This window comes from Anoplopoma fimbria, chromosome 14 (assembly GCF_027596085.1).
Source record: "Anoplopoma fimbria isolate UVic2021 breed Golden Eagle Sablefish chromosome 14, Afim_UVic_2022, whole genome shotgun sequence".
Taxonomy (NCBI): Eukaryota; Metazoa; Chordata; class Actinopteri; order Perciformes; family Anoplopomatidae; genus Anoplopoma; species Anoplopoma fimbria.
Window position 1 is genome coordinate 4,872,344 of NC_072462.1, and position 14,108 is coordinate 4,886,451.

Here is a 14,108-nt window from a genome sequence, read left to right on the forward strand (position 1 = left end):
TCCTGATTGTCAGACTGATCTCAGTCAAGCTCAGCTTTAAGGGAGAGTAGGAGCAGCCTGTCTGTGTTTAATGCATGGTGCCAGCTACTGTATCACTACGGAGAGCTTTTTAAGGCCTCACATTAGATTCCCCATCTGAACCCAGGAAAGACCCCCTCTGAATACTCTCCAAAACCCCTAACAAGACCGGAAAACATGAAACAGTTCTCAGGTCATGTGACAGTTTGTAGAAACCGAGTTCTTGCACTCGTGAAAGTCTAACGTCAGAGCATAAACTCCTGCAAAAATATCTGGGGTCTGAGGACGGAAACGTGAATAAAGTGGGCTGGATTCTTTTGGGTTATTTTTACGACAGAATCTTAATGTCCCAATTCTGCAAAGTCTTAATAGGGCTCAGGAATTTCAGTGTTGAGGCTACATTTTAACAGCAGTTGAGAAAAAAATCTCACCATAAGATTTATGGATTTATAGATTTTAGCAGCTGTAAACAGTCTTCATTGTTTCAAATTTGTCTTGATAATAAAAAAAAAAAGGATTATCATGTTTTTGAAGAGGGCTGCACGGTGGTGTAGTGGTTAGCACTGTCGCCTCACAGCAAGAGGGGCCCGGGTTCAATTCCCGGGCTGGACAACCTTCTGTGTGGAGTTTGCATGTTCTCCCTGTGTCAGCGTGGGTTCTCTCCGGGTTCTCCGGCTTCCTCCCACAGTCCAAAGACATGCAGCTTAGGTTAATTGAAGACTCTAAATTGCCCGTAGGTGTGGATGTGAGTGTGAATGGTTGTTTGTCTCTATATGTCAGCCCTGTGACAGACTGGCGACCTGTCCAGGGTGTACCCTGCCTTCGCCCATTGACAGCTGAGATCGGCTCCAGCACCCCTGCAACCCTTAACTGGATAAGCAGGTTACGGAAAATGGAATGGAATGGAATGTTTTTGAAGAGCTATAACCACATGATGAAAGAAAAAGAGGAAATCTGTCTAAAAAGGTCAACACAAACATCTCTTAAAGGTACAACATGTGTTTTGCAATAATAGCAAACTGTCTTATGGACATTACTATAGTGTGGGTGAAAGTGACAAAGGGCCATTACAGATTTACCATTCCTCCCACTGATCTGCAATCAGTGCTCACGACCAGAAGGAGGAAAGAGAAACGTATTTCTTATCGTGCAACGATTTAGACTCAACAAGCTGCAATTTGACAGATTTGATCTCACAGCTGTAAACATCAGCCCATGTGAGCTCGCATTGTGCCATAGGCTTAAATATTTGAGATGCAAGTTAAGTGTTGTTATATCAAACTATGTGTAATGTTCAAGAACTGCAAAACAGTCCTCCAGTACTGATGCCCATCTTTCGGCGCAGGCTGAAAACTCACCTCTTCATGAAGTACTACCCCGAGCCTTCCTCGTAGCACTTATTGTATTCATATTAGTTGTTGCACTTATTGAATTCGTATTCGTTTACTGCACTTATCCTATTCGTAGTAGTTTGTAGCACTTATTGTATTCGTATTAGTCTGTTGCAATTATTGTTTTCGTAGTAATTTGCCTCTGCACTATACTTTTTACTCTGGTTTATGCTTTTAGATGCTTGTTTAAGAAAGGAGATGCACTTATGACTTCTGGTGACTAGTAATAATAATAATTTTAGTCCCACAATAAATTATTTCTCTGCTTTAACCCATCCCGGAGGAGCAGTTTATGCTTTTTAGATGCTTGTTTAAGAAATGTTGAGATGAACCACCAACCTTATGACTTCTGGTGACTAGTAGTTCTCTTGAATACCTATGTTGAATACACTTCCTGTAAGTCGCTTTGGATAAAAGCGTCTGCTAAATGACTGTAATGTAATAATGTAATGTAATGTAATGTAATGATGATTCCTGTGTGGAAACTAACTGGACTGCAAAGGCAGCAAAGAGGGGCCACAAGGTGAGGAAGGCTGGAGGCCCACTTCAAGATGTCTGCTCCACAATGAGGACAGAAAAAAAATGCTTCAAAATCAGATTCGCAAAGCGGTTTGAGCAGGATGGAGAGTGTTTGTGCAGGAGAGGGGTTTTATCAGCGGCAAACACACACAGGAATTCCGGTTTGGGATTGTCCGTCCAATTCCTGCGTTCCACAGGAAGCTCTGCATAAAAAGCAACTGAAAAACGCCCGAAGACATTTCATTCGTGGCCGGTCGACTCTCAGGGAGCAGCTCGAGCCAACCGTTCAGGCTTTTTATTCTCCAAAAGCCACCGACCCGAGCTTTAAAAGACAAAACCGGCAGCATGGAAGAGTCCTCTAATCCACCGGGGTGGCGGCTCGTGCCCGTGGCCGCCGCTCAGCCTGTGCGCGCACACGCACCTGATGACCCCCTACTGCGACGGTAAGATTTATTCAATATATAATATAAATAATAGGTCCTGTACAGATGTCTTATTCTAAATCAATGTCTCCTTAACAATTTTCCTTTCAGTTCCTTTTTTTTATTTTTAATTAGCTCTCTATATTCGATATTGTGGGCTATACAATATGATAAGATAAGATAAGATAAAATAAGATAATCCTTTATTAGTCCCACATAGTAGAAGAAGACAAGCTAAAAAATGAAAAATAAAATAAAACAAGTATTATAAATAAGCAATAAAAAAAACAGTAGAAAAAACAACAATAACTGAAATATTATATTTACAGACAGAGAAAGAAAACAACAACAACTGTTTTAACTATTTTTAACTTTTTTAACTATTATTGCACAGTGTAATGTGTAATGTATTGCACAGGTGAAATTTTTTTGTCATGTTATTATTGTGGAGTCCACCACCAGCTCTTTGTGTAATGTATTGCACAGGTTTTTTTATTGTCATGTTATTATTGTGGTCATGTGGTCTGCTGGGAGCAGAGTTGGTTGTGCAAAAGATGCAAAAACATAATTACAGAAGGATACAAATGCAGACATTTCAGCTAAACAAATAGGCAATTAAAACAACTTTAAACATATAACTATTACAAACATGCAAGAGTTGCACAACAAACTATCTGTGTATGGCTGATTGTTACTGAAGTGTGGGGTAACAGGATGTATGGATAACACAGGGTTGGTTTAATGTGCATTTATAAAGTGTATATGTACAGTACAGTCAGACTTATGTGGCAAAGAAAGAATCAATATGTACATGCTATTGCACAGTGTGTGTGACACTAAAAAGTATAAGTTGAGAGTAAAATATTGTGTCTTTGGCACAATATTATCTTTATTCATGATTATCGGCTGGTCAAATATTGAACTAATTTACCTATAGGACAGGAAAAAGGAAAGGCGCTTTACTGACAGAGTTTATTAAAAGAAAGCAGACACAATTAAAGCTCTTAATGCTATGATCTCTTATTCAAATTGAATAATAAAAAGACATTTCTTTTTTTTAATTTCAAATGTTGCATATTATTTTAATTAATGAATTACTCAATTCAGTTAGCGATGCATTTTCCACAAAAGACCAAAGGTTGAAAGATCTGGGAGTTATTAAGACGAGGGAACATGACTTCCTACATGTCTGCAGTTTCCTCCAGTTCTCTTTTGACTGTAAATTAAAGGACAGGATCGCCATTTTTGTAGTCTGTTTTTAAAACTATAGTCAATTGCACATTGAAACTTTCCTCTTGTCCACACTGGCCATGCACATATATAACTGGGGGACAACACCCACAGTCCTGGGCCTGTACAAAAGTTTATTCCAAGGTTTATCTAAAGCTAATAAGAGGCCTCGGTATTCAGAGTTAGCCAAATCAAAAGGATATATGTTCCAAAGTTGTAGTTCTTAATAAAATCCCTACTTTGTGTTACAATCCTTCCACTGGTACATACCTAGAAAACACAGAAACATGTTAGGATGAGATATCTTAATGGCCATTAAGATAAGATAAGATAAGATAAGATAAGATAATCCTTTATTAGTCCCGCAGCGGGGAAATTTGCAGGCTTACAACAGCGTAGAGTAAAGTGCACACAAGAGACATAGTAGAAGAAGACAAGCTAAAAATAAAAAATAAAAATAAAATAAAACAAGTATTATAAATAAGCAATAAAAAAACAGTAGAAAAAACAACAATAACTGAAATATTATATTTACAGACAGAGAAAAAAACTATTTTAACTATTTTTAACTTTTTAACTATTATTGCACAGTGTAATGTGTAATTAAGGGCAGGAAAATGAATACAGCACCTCAAAAAAAAAAAAAAAAAAAAATTTTAACTATCAATGCTCACGTGGTCACCTGAATATTGTCTTGACTTGAAAAAAAAAAAAAAGCACCTCAAAAAAAAAAAAAAAAAAAATCAATGCTCACGTGGTCACCTGAATATTGTTGTGAAGCTCCCCTTTAATGAAAGCGGCTTCCGTCGCAGGGTCCCGGCCCACACACAGCCTGAGGAGCGCACCGGTGGCTTTTATGAATGAAAAACCAAAAAGTCAAGTCAAGTATACCCCGTGTAGTGACGTCACCCACGGGTCCCCCACCGTGCGGGCAGTCTGGGCTCCGGGACAGCCAGCTGGAGGAGCGGGAGGAGGTGCTACCATCACCCCCCTCACGCTCCCCGACAGTCCGGGCTGCAGGAGGAACCTGACCAGTAGCGGAGCTTCATCACTGGACTATTAACCGGGACTAACTTTGTTCAAGCTTTTTTCTTCACTTCCTGCAGTGTAGGACTGTGTTTTTTTTTTAATTATTATTATTTATTCTAGGAAAGCTGATTATTTATTGAACGGTTTGTGATTTTTTTTTTTTTTTTTTTTTTTTTTTGCATCCCATGCATGCGCTCCTTGATATATTGGCTTGGTATGGCGTGTGCGTGTGTTTGTCCAGAGTATAGTGTTTTTGGTTTATCTCTTAAAATGTGGAGTCATCTGTTTTAATGCGTGAGCGTGTAAAACTGCGTGCGTGTGTGTGTGTGTGTGCGTGTGTGTGTGTGTGTGTGTGACAGTATTGCAGAGATGGAAGCTCCTCAAACAGGGCTGTGAACCAGCGCCCTCTACTGGCGAATGCAAGAAACGTGTCTGCTCAAATGACTCCTGATGTTAATTACATTAATTACATTAATTACATTAACAGAACTACATTATGCAGATGCGACCACGTGCTCTGAGCCTCGTGATCACAGATGTTCACCTGGATTACAAGCATCCCTTTTTGTAGGAATTGTATTTAATTCAAAGTGCTGATTTTATGCAAAACCAATATGACATCTAATCAGAAAAAAAATAGATGTGTTTAATCAAAGTTTGCTTCCATTTATGCTATCTACTACTCAGTCTTTGCAGAGTGTTTGGTATATCCCTTCTGTACTTTATGCATAGAGGGAGAGTGTGTCTTTAATATTTAATAGCCTCATAATAAAAAGCTATTATCCAATCTTCTATACCGCACCCAACTAGTAAAAACAAGTGTTTTGCCCCAGAGCACCTTCCTCAAAGCCAGTGATGTGATGTTTTTTTTTTCTTTGGGGGGGGTCACACATGTTGCCTTCAAAGTGGCCTCCCGCTGTGCCGACAGTCACACCTACCTTTGATTTGTGAATGAACATGTAGGCTTTAGATGTGCGTGTCCTGTCTCTGGGCGTGAAGCCAGCGGGGGTGGGGGGTGGGGGTGGGGGGGGGAAATCAGAGAGACATTCAAGCTGTCAACCGAGGCTTAGCGTCACCACCGGAGGGTAACCGAGGACTCTCCTGCAGGCTACGGTCCCCCCCGTTACCTGCTATCCCACCAGGCTGACTTTAATGCCCTGTTAGAAATTTCCCAAGGGTTTAGTGTCTGGTCTGTTAAAAAGGCGCCTCTAGCGCTGCAGCAGGAGAGCAGGGCCAAGTGGACCGGCATTCTCTCTGGAACTGCTTTACCATTCTTCCTTTTTAATCCTGTACAGTATGTAGTAATCCAAAAAGGGTGTGAAGGGATGAGTGAACATTTGCTTAAAGGGAGAGTTCTTTTTCTTCTTTTTTTTCGCTCTCCCCTTTGTGCTAAGAGTCTCAGAGTCTGCAGGTGCAGTTCGGAGAGAGTTCAACCTGCTTTGTCCACAAAAACTCAGGATTACATGAGCTGATAGATGGATACATGTGTGGCTCTATGTGGGGAAACCATTACAACCAGTCCAGTCCCACAGTTTGTCCTTACGTTTGTGCCAGTTACCCAAAGATGCATCCAGACATCTGCCCAGCAACGAGTTATCTTTGTCTCTCTTGGGCTTTTTCTGTTCTGTAGGGAGCTTTCCAAATAAAAATCAACATTACCAGTGAGAGCAAACTAACCCCTTCAGGTTACAGCAACAATACATCGGTCGTGTCTTTACCTCTGGTCATAAAAATGTTTTAGACTTGAGGAAGTAGAGTACCTTAAAGTGCTACCAGTACCCCCCACTACTGCACTCTGTTTTCATGACCTTTAAAAGTCCCTCTCCATGGAAAAACACATTCAATCTATGAGAACAAAATAGTTAGGAATGTTTTAAAAAAAGAAACGTCTGATCACGTCAATCTTTTGTAAACTGATAAAGCAGCAATGGAAAAAAAGAAACAAACTAATACAGAAGCACAGGATATTTAAATAAAGCAAACTAAACATTGTGACATCATTTGTTGGCTGACATGTAAGGGGAAAATTACAACTTATGGAGTCAAACACACTGCTTGATTTCTGTTTTAATACATGCTTCTCTTTCCTCTCTGTACAGGTAGCTGGAGTAGTCCTGGAGGAAAAGGTACACACTCAGCGTGAGGAGACTTTGGCTACGATCCACGACGCCCCCCCACACACCCTCTCCCCTTCATCCTCCCCTCCTCTTCCCTCCGACTGGCACAGAGAAGAGTCTGAGAGAGAGAGAGAGAGAGCGAGGGAACGTGGGAAAGAGGAAGACGATGTACCAAACGCTGCTTCTCTCCTCCTTCGTCCTTCACGTGATGGGCACTCCGCAGTTCTTCGCTCACCACGGGTAACTTGATCTTCTTCCTGTGTTTATTATGGCCTGTCGTTCGATCAGTGTGGCCCTTATGGCTAACAGATCTCCACTTCAGCCGTCGTTCAGACCTGTTTGTTTTAGCGACACTCTCGCCCACTGCGAATGTGTACAAATGTGGGTTGAGTGACATCTAAACATTTAAGAGTGCACTCTCTCAGGACCAGAGCTCCCCCCCCTTTTGGTCCCGGACTATTAGTCGCACGACATCGTGGGGGAGTCTCCAGGCTCATCGTGTCATTTTCATCTGATTTGCACAAAGACCAAAATAAACCGAGAGTCAAACGGAAAAGGTCAAGTGGAGCCAAAGAGGTCAAAGATCAACTCTTAACTCTGACACATTCTGGCGTGATTTCACGGGTCGGTCAGAAGCAATTAGGCTGCACGCCAACTTCTGGTGACAAATAAAAAACCTTGAATCTCCTTATGTGGAGTTGTTCATGCTTTCTGAATCTGATGGGAGCCACTTGGAGCCTAAATATCGCTATGGAAACGACTTCTAAGCACTAAGTCTTCTCATCTCACACCAGCTCAGCTCAGATGCTCATTAAAAGGCCAAAAGTCTCTCTATTTCAAGGTTTTTAAATGTTCAATCTCATTTCTCCCTTTTCCCAGGAGGAGGGTGTGCGGCCGAGACCTCCGTCACAACGTCGCCGTGGCAACAGAGTCGTACGTCCAGCCGGTGCACAAGCCCTACATCACCTTGTGTCAGGGGCAGCGCCTCTGCAGCACGTACAAGTGAGACTCACAGTCTGCTCTTACAACAAACAACAACTAAATCAGCTTTTGTCGGGGCGAACACCAGCTGAAGCAAAGAGTCCAGCATGAACACGAGGACTCGGGGTCACAGCAGGGCCAAAACACGGCGGCGTAATTAAGCCATCACAAGATTTACTTTACTTAAGTAAGGGGTAAACACTGCTTGACATGTTTAGGAAGGGGAAGGGTTAGAAGTGCAGCGATAAAGAGATGTAAACTTTCTCCCACACAAACACTTTTTTGCGGAAGTGGGTCATGCTGCCACATTTATGGGTGGAATCTAAATATCGAGCAGTTTGTGTAACTACGGGAAATGAACTGCCTGCCCACAGAGGCCGTGTTTATCTTGGATTGCATTTCCCTCCATACTTAAGCATTCTCAATCTCTCTCCAGCTCTGATGCTTTTGAATCCCCCTTTACACTTTTTTTTTTTTAACTCTTTCCTCACCACCAAATTTTAGTTTGTGATTCATTCTGTGGGCAGGCTTCAGACAATAACAGGCCTTCCAATTCAAGGTGGTTCTCTTTGCTTTGAGTAAATAGTTTGATCCTCCATTGTTGCTTTCACTTCAGCTTTAGCCTCAGTTTATAACCTTGTATTTCTACTTGCAAACCAAACATACCACAGTCTTAAAAATGAGATCTGACCTTACATGTCTTCTCCTTCCCTCTTGCTCCCTCCCTCCATCCCTATCTCATCTCTGACGCACTCCTGTAAGTCAGTGGTCAGTGGTTTTAGTATCCCACCAATTTCACAATTCTTTCAGTCTGACAGAATGTGGAAAACACTGGATCGACCTCACACACACACACACACACACACACACACAAGGGCGATGACAGAGCTATGAATAACCGGGAATCCCTAACTGTGAGTGTCTGTGTTTTGTCTCCACAGGACTGTGTACTCGGTGGCGTACCGACAGGTGAGCAGAGCAGCACCTCCTTCACAGATCTACTCAGCAGAGTGCTGCCCCGGCTGGCGGAGGTTTCACTCTCACAACTGCAACCAAGGTAAACCTGCAGGGACATGTGATGCGTTCATGTGTCCATCCTGGATGTATTGCCTGCATCTGTTGAGTGGGGGAAAAAAACTATTTAGGTGTGCAGATTCACTTAAATGTGAAGCTACAGCCAGGTGATGGTTATCCTAGCTTAGCATAGAGACTGGAAGCAGTGGGAAACGGCTAGCCTAGCTCTGTCTAAAGGTTTAAAAAAAAACAAAAAAATTAAATGCAGTGTATAAACTGTAAAAACAAAATAATTTGTGCATTCTTTTGGGCTCTCTTGTGGCCTAATGCAACCAGTGGAAACTGCAAGAAGTCACTGCTCCGGGCCAAGAAATAGTGCAGCATTTAACTCCCCACAACTTGATTTTACACTTTGGTTTTTGGACTGCTTAAACAAATGAGATATGAGGTGTTAATTAGTGGACATGTATTGGTAATGGGAGGCAGACTTTAGACATACAGACATGAGAGAGCTTTCCTTTTTCTTATCTCAACACTTGGCAAGAAAGCAAATAAGCATATTTCCCTCAAATGCTGAATCCTTCCTCTAAATGTCTCCTAACAGCTGTGTGTGGACAACCCTGTGTGAACGGAGGTACCTGCTTAAGACCCAACCAGTGTGCCTGTCCGCCAGGCTGGACGGGGCCCCAATGTCAAACAGGTAAACACACACATACACACACACACACACATTTAGATACACAACCACACCAGCCCCTGTCACACACAAACACATAAACCTATTTCTTTGTGGTTTTGTTTCAGATATAGATGAGTGTGGCGAGCAGCGGCCGTGCGCCCAGGTGTGTCTGAACACAGCTGGCAGCTACCGATGTGCGTGCAGAGACGGCTTCATGCTTGCTGGAGATGGACGTTCCTGTCAAAGCCTTCCTCCCCCTCCTCCTCCTCCTACTACTACTCCTCCTCCTCCTCCTTCTCCCACCCAGAGTAGCCAGGCAACAGTGGGGGGTCACACAGATGCGGGTAAATGAGCAGCGAAGGAGTGTGTGTGTGTGTGTGCGTGCGCTCATGTAGTATAATCTTTTTGTTTTCCTGTCAGCAGCGAGGTGTCTGGAGCACAGAAGGAGAGAAACATAGCCAGCCTCGCGGTCCATTATTACTTTTGGTACGCGCTATGCCACTCTCAACTCGTACCGTGAGTAATAATGCACTGCGACTGGTGCCGACTCCAGACAGAGGTCCTGTGGTCTGGCCCCCCAGTGTGGTGAGACTGGGACCAGTTGGTCTTTGATAATGACTCAGTTGACTCCCGTGAGTCCTGTGAGTAAAAGCAAACATCTGAGCTCCTGTGCTAATACTGACATATTTTTTATCCCGCATGATCCATTGGTTCCTTTTAATATGTCGCAATGTTGTCTCTCACCATGAAAAAGTCGATGTTCATGTGCGTGTGCTTCCTGTAGCTTAGCAACAAAATAAAACAACCCCCCCCACCCCCGCTCCATGTCTATGTCAAGTGTAGTAGTTGACCCCAGGACATTCCTTTTAATTGCTGTTCTATGTCAGCGGTATTGCTTTTGGGGGAATTTATGCAACATGAAACCTTCAAGACAGCTTTTCTTTCTTCCTGATTTCTCCCAAATGTTTTCCACCGTTGTCACCAAACAGTAAAATCTAAGGAGGAAACTGTCTCACGTGTCCGAAAGTGAAATATCTCTTATATGTAAATGTGAGATTGCCAAATTTTGCTCCCCCCTTTATTTATCAGTGTTTTTGTAGAGAAGACAGTCACGCAAAACGGAACTCCTCAGCTGAGTTGAGTCAGTTCACCCCCGTGCTGAGAGAGTCCTGCAAGAGTCAGCAAAAAGACAAACGCACGAAGAAAGTTGAGGGATGAAAAAGCCAAAATATGACAGATCTCTCTAGTTGGTGAAAGCGGCGGATGTTTATTTTTTTTTGGGATGGAGCCTGCTCATTGTTTTGCCGTTCAGCTCTCCGATGCAAAAATGCAAAAACCAGAAGAGATGTTTTCCTCGGCTGTCTGTTCACAAACATAAACACGGGTTCAAATGCTCCAAAAGTAGACCGTCGCCCTGACTCTGCCAAGCTGCTGCTGCTGCTGTGGGGGAGTGTTGGATTGCGTTTGTGTCTCTCCATCTTCCTCTTCCCCCCCTCTCCATCTCACTTCTTCACTTCGCTCTTGGCCAGCAATTGTATTCTCATTCCAGCTCCATCAACTCAGTCTGCTGGGGGTCATCGCCAGCCCCCCTCTTCCTCCCTCCTCTACCTCCTCCTCCTCCTCCTCCTCCTCCTCCTCCTCCTCCTCCTCCTCCTCATCCTGTTTCTGAACTCATTCTTGTCTCAGTAATGGACCACATCTGGGAGAGATTGAGCCGCTCTAGCTCTGTCTGCCAAAGCCCAACCAGATAGCACTGGGTCCGTAACTTTGCATCCCGATCTGGGTCCCGTTCGCTCCAGGGATATTCCCCTCCATTCCCCGTAACCGATGCATGTTCACAGGACGGGGGAATGAGAGCCCGTCTATTTCTGGTGACCTCTCTTTCGGCTTGTGTATCGGGCTTTTTCCTTGCAGTTCCCAGATCCTTGATCGACCCCTGTGCCCTGAATTCCCTCGGCCTCCCTGGAGCTCTACGGTTCTCTTACTTTTGTTGTTCAGGGAAGTTGCACAAGCCGTGAATCATTCCCGGAGACAGATTTATGAGGGCAGGATGCTCTGAGGAATTTATTGAGATATAAACTCTAGATCTTCCATTTTATCTGCAGTCACCACCCTCTAATGTACATCTCTGTATTTGTATGGTTTTCGTACAGGTGGAGGGTTCAGCCAGATGGAGAATGTGACGGAGGAGGTACAGATCCTGAGGAACAGAGTCGAGCTCCTGGAAAAGGTACAGGACAAAACACACACACACACACACACACACACACACACACACACACACACACACACACACACACACACACACACACACACACACACACACACACACAAAAAGCCACCTACCCTGATACCTCCCAGCCTCGCTCTCCAGGAACACCTCTGGTCTTTGTATGATATAAAATTCTAGCTACTATTTAATCCCCGAAAACAAAAGTTGCTTTCAAATGCCAGAGCTACACACAAAGGCTTTTAAGAAGTTTTATGTTTTGTTTTTTTATTAGAACCTTGCCTCTGTTAAGTGAAACGAGCAGAACGAGTTAATGAAGATTAGTTGTTGAAGAAGTATAACGAGGTGATTAATAAGCCCTTTTTTTGGAGCATTTTCACATTTTCCCTCATTTCGCCCTCCTGTTTCTCCCTCCGTGTGCAGAAGCTGCAGTTGGTGTTGGCCCCCTTCAGCAGCTTCTTCCCACTGTCGCTGGACGAGGGCTGGTCGGAGAAAACCACCTTGCTGTCCCACTCCTTCCAGCAGCTGGACCGCATCGACTCCCTCAGCGAGCAGATCGGCTTCCTGGAGGAGCGCATCGGCACATGTGAGTGACCGTGGAAGCTGACTTTTCATTGTTCAGGAAAGAGGGAAAATCCAACATTTGGTTGAACACCACTGGAACTTTGTGTGTCCCGGGGAAAGCAGGAACTGTTTTTCTTTAACTTCTTTAAAAAAAGATCAGAGACCACTTAAAAAGCCCAAGTGGAACAATTGTCCTTAATGTAATAAAATATAATCTATTAATAAAAAATCTAATAAGATAATAAAATCTTGTGCCTGTAACGTAATAACATTTTTGGCTATATGGCAGTGATAGAATCAGCAGATCAAACTCTAAGTGAGATGATACATTTGCTCTTAGTTAGACTGTAACCTAATTAAGACAGATTAGATAAGAAGAGTCTACAGCAACGCTAGAGGCTCTTTGAGGCTGTACTTCTTTTAGTTTTATGCTAACGTCGGCACAAATTTCATCCTCATGGTGCTGCTTGATGAAATGTCAGAGGATCACCAAAGTTAGTAGCGTTTATCATCTGGGAACCATGAATGTCTGCACAGAATGTAATGCTAAGCCATTTTATATCCACCAAGACACTTCAGACCTAAATGGTCTGCAAAACAACAGACAGACATCACCTCCCCTGCAGCCACAAGCTCGTTATTGCTGGGTTGCAACTTAAGCAGCACATACTTAAAATCATGAAAAAAAGAGTGCAAATAAATTATTATTTTTAGCTGACTGGAGCACAAATCGGCAGTCTCTTGCACATGCTCAGTAGTGGCCTTGGAGAGATTGCACTTCGCCTTTCATTGACACACTGTCCAGTGCTTAATAGTGACTGATTATTGTAGTGAAAATTATAAATAATAAGTAGCATGTAAAGTGTAGAGAAGAGTAGAGTTATTTTTTTATCAAACCCAGCTTGTTTTTACCATTTCTTTTTCCTTCAGGTCTATAAAATCAGGTTGCAATTTTAGAGCCCAATAACCAATTATACCTCCATGAACCTTTGTGTTTAAATGAAATGGCAAATGGCCAATACATGTTTGTAACCTTTTCCCATTCTTCTCCCCTGTAGGTTCTTGTCAGGAGAATTAGCCACAAAACATTTCCAGACATCTCCCAAGAAGTTAATAATGACACAAAACCTGCTAGAGAACGTACGCATTGCACCAAGATGGCTGACCTTTGTAAGAACGGGATGGCAGAAAGCAGAAACAGCCTCGGTGACGCAACCCTCGCACAAATCATCATCTGGGATTTTCACTATTCCCAACAGCTTCATTTACTTTTCTTGTTGAATCATTGTCAAATATCATTATTTTTTATTTTTTATTTTTTTTAAGCAGTACCTGTGGCAGGGCCAGTTTCAGCATTACGTCATCCCTGTAACATCTGAATCTAACGCAGTGAGGGTCAAAGGTCAAATAGGCCACTTTGTTTTTTTGTTTGTTTTGCATCAGTGCAGCTGTGTCCTCTGTCTGAGGCCCAAACTGTCCCGGGGGCAGACTTGGACATCTGTATTTATCTATTTAAATTATGATTACGTCTAGTTATTTTTCTCTGTGCTCCAATAGACATTTCTACCTAGTTTTGTAACATTTTGTAATAAAAAAAGTCTTAATCAAAAACACCATGCGTGCTCACTTATATGAAAGGATTACTGAATAATGTTTGCTAATGCATGACCCTCTATGCACTGCTGATGTAAGATAAGACAAACTCTGCATGAAGCTAACACAACATGGGATATCTCCTGTTAACCTCTCGTATATACACTATGTAGTTTAATCAGTGGTGGAGAAGTATTCAGATCCTCTACTGCAGTAAAAGTATCAAAAATGCATTGTGAAAGTACTTGCATTTAAAGTTATACTCAAGTAAAAGTATTATCAGCAAGATGTGATTTAAGTATCAAAAGTACTCATTATGCA

General features: G+C 42.7%; 1 protein-coding gene across 2 annotated transcripts; it reads left to right on the top strand.

Moving 5' to 3' along the window:
• Nucleotides 1–2,174: 2,174 nt before the first annotated feature.
• egfl7 (EGF-like-domain, multiple 7) lies at nt 2,175–13,812 on the top strand. Of its 2 annotated transcripts, none has more exons than XM_054611948.1 (9): nt 2,175–2,371; nt 6,709–6,966; nt 7,606–7,728; nt 8,649–8,764; nt 9,326–9,421; nt 9,526–9,744; nt 11,554–11,630; nt 12,054–12,216; nt 13,253–13,812. In XM_054611948.1, the coding sequence occupies exons 2-9, from the start codon at nt 6,893–6,895 to the stop codon at nt 13,270–13,272; spliced, it is 888 nt and encodes a 295-aa protein (XP_054467923.1). In that variant the 5' UTR covers nt 2,175–2,371; nt 6,709–6,892; the 3' UTR covers nt 13,273–13,812. The 2 variants fall into 2 exon arrangements, with proteins under 2 accessions (XP_054467923.1, XP_054467924.1); XM_054611949.1 differs by lacking the exon at nt 2,175–2,371 and adding an exon at nt 4,429–4,752.
• The last annotated feature ends 296 nt before the right edge of the window (nt 13,813–14,108 follow it).

What these genes read in the sequence shown, in the direction of transcription:
- egfl7 (XM_054611948.1), top strand. Translation starts at nt 6,893, where the DNA reads ATGTACCAAACGCTGCTTCTCTCCTCCTTCGTCCTTCACGTGATGGGC. An exon ending in CTCTCACAACTGCAACCAAG is followed by an intron (nt 8,765 to 9,325) that starts GTAAACCTGCAG and finishes GTCTCCTAACAG; the next exon opens with CTGTGTGTGGACAACCCTGT. An exon ending in GGGGGGTCACACAGATGCGG is followed by an intron (nt 9,745 to 11,553) that starts GTAAATGAGCAG and finishes GTTTTCGTACAG; the next exon opens with GTGGAGGGTTCAGCCAGATG.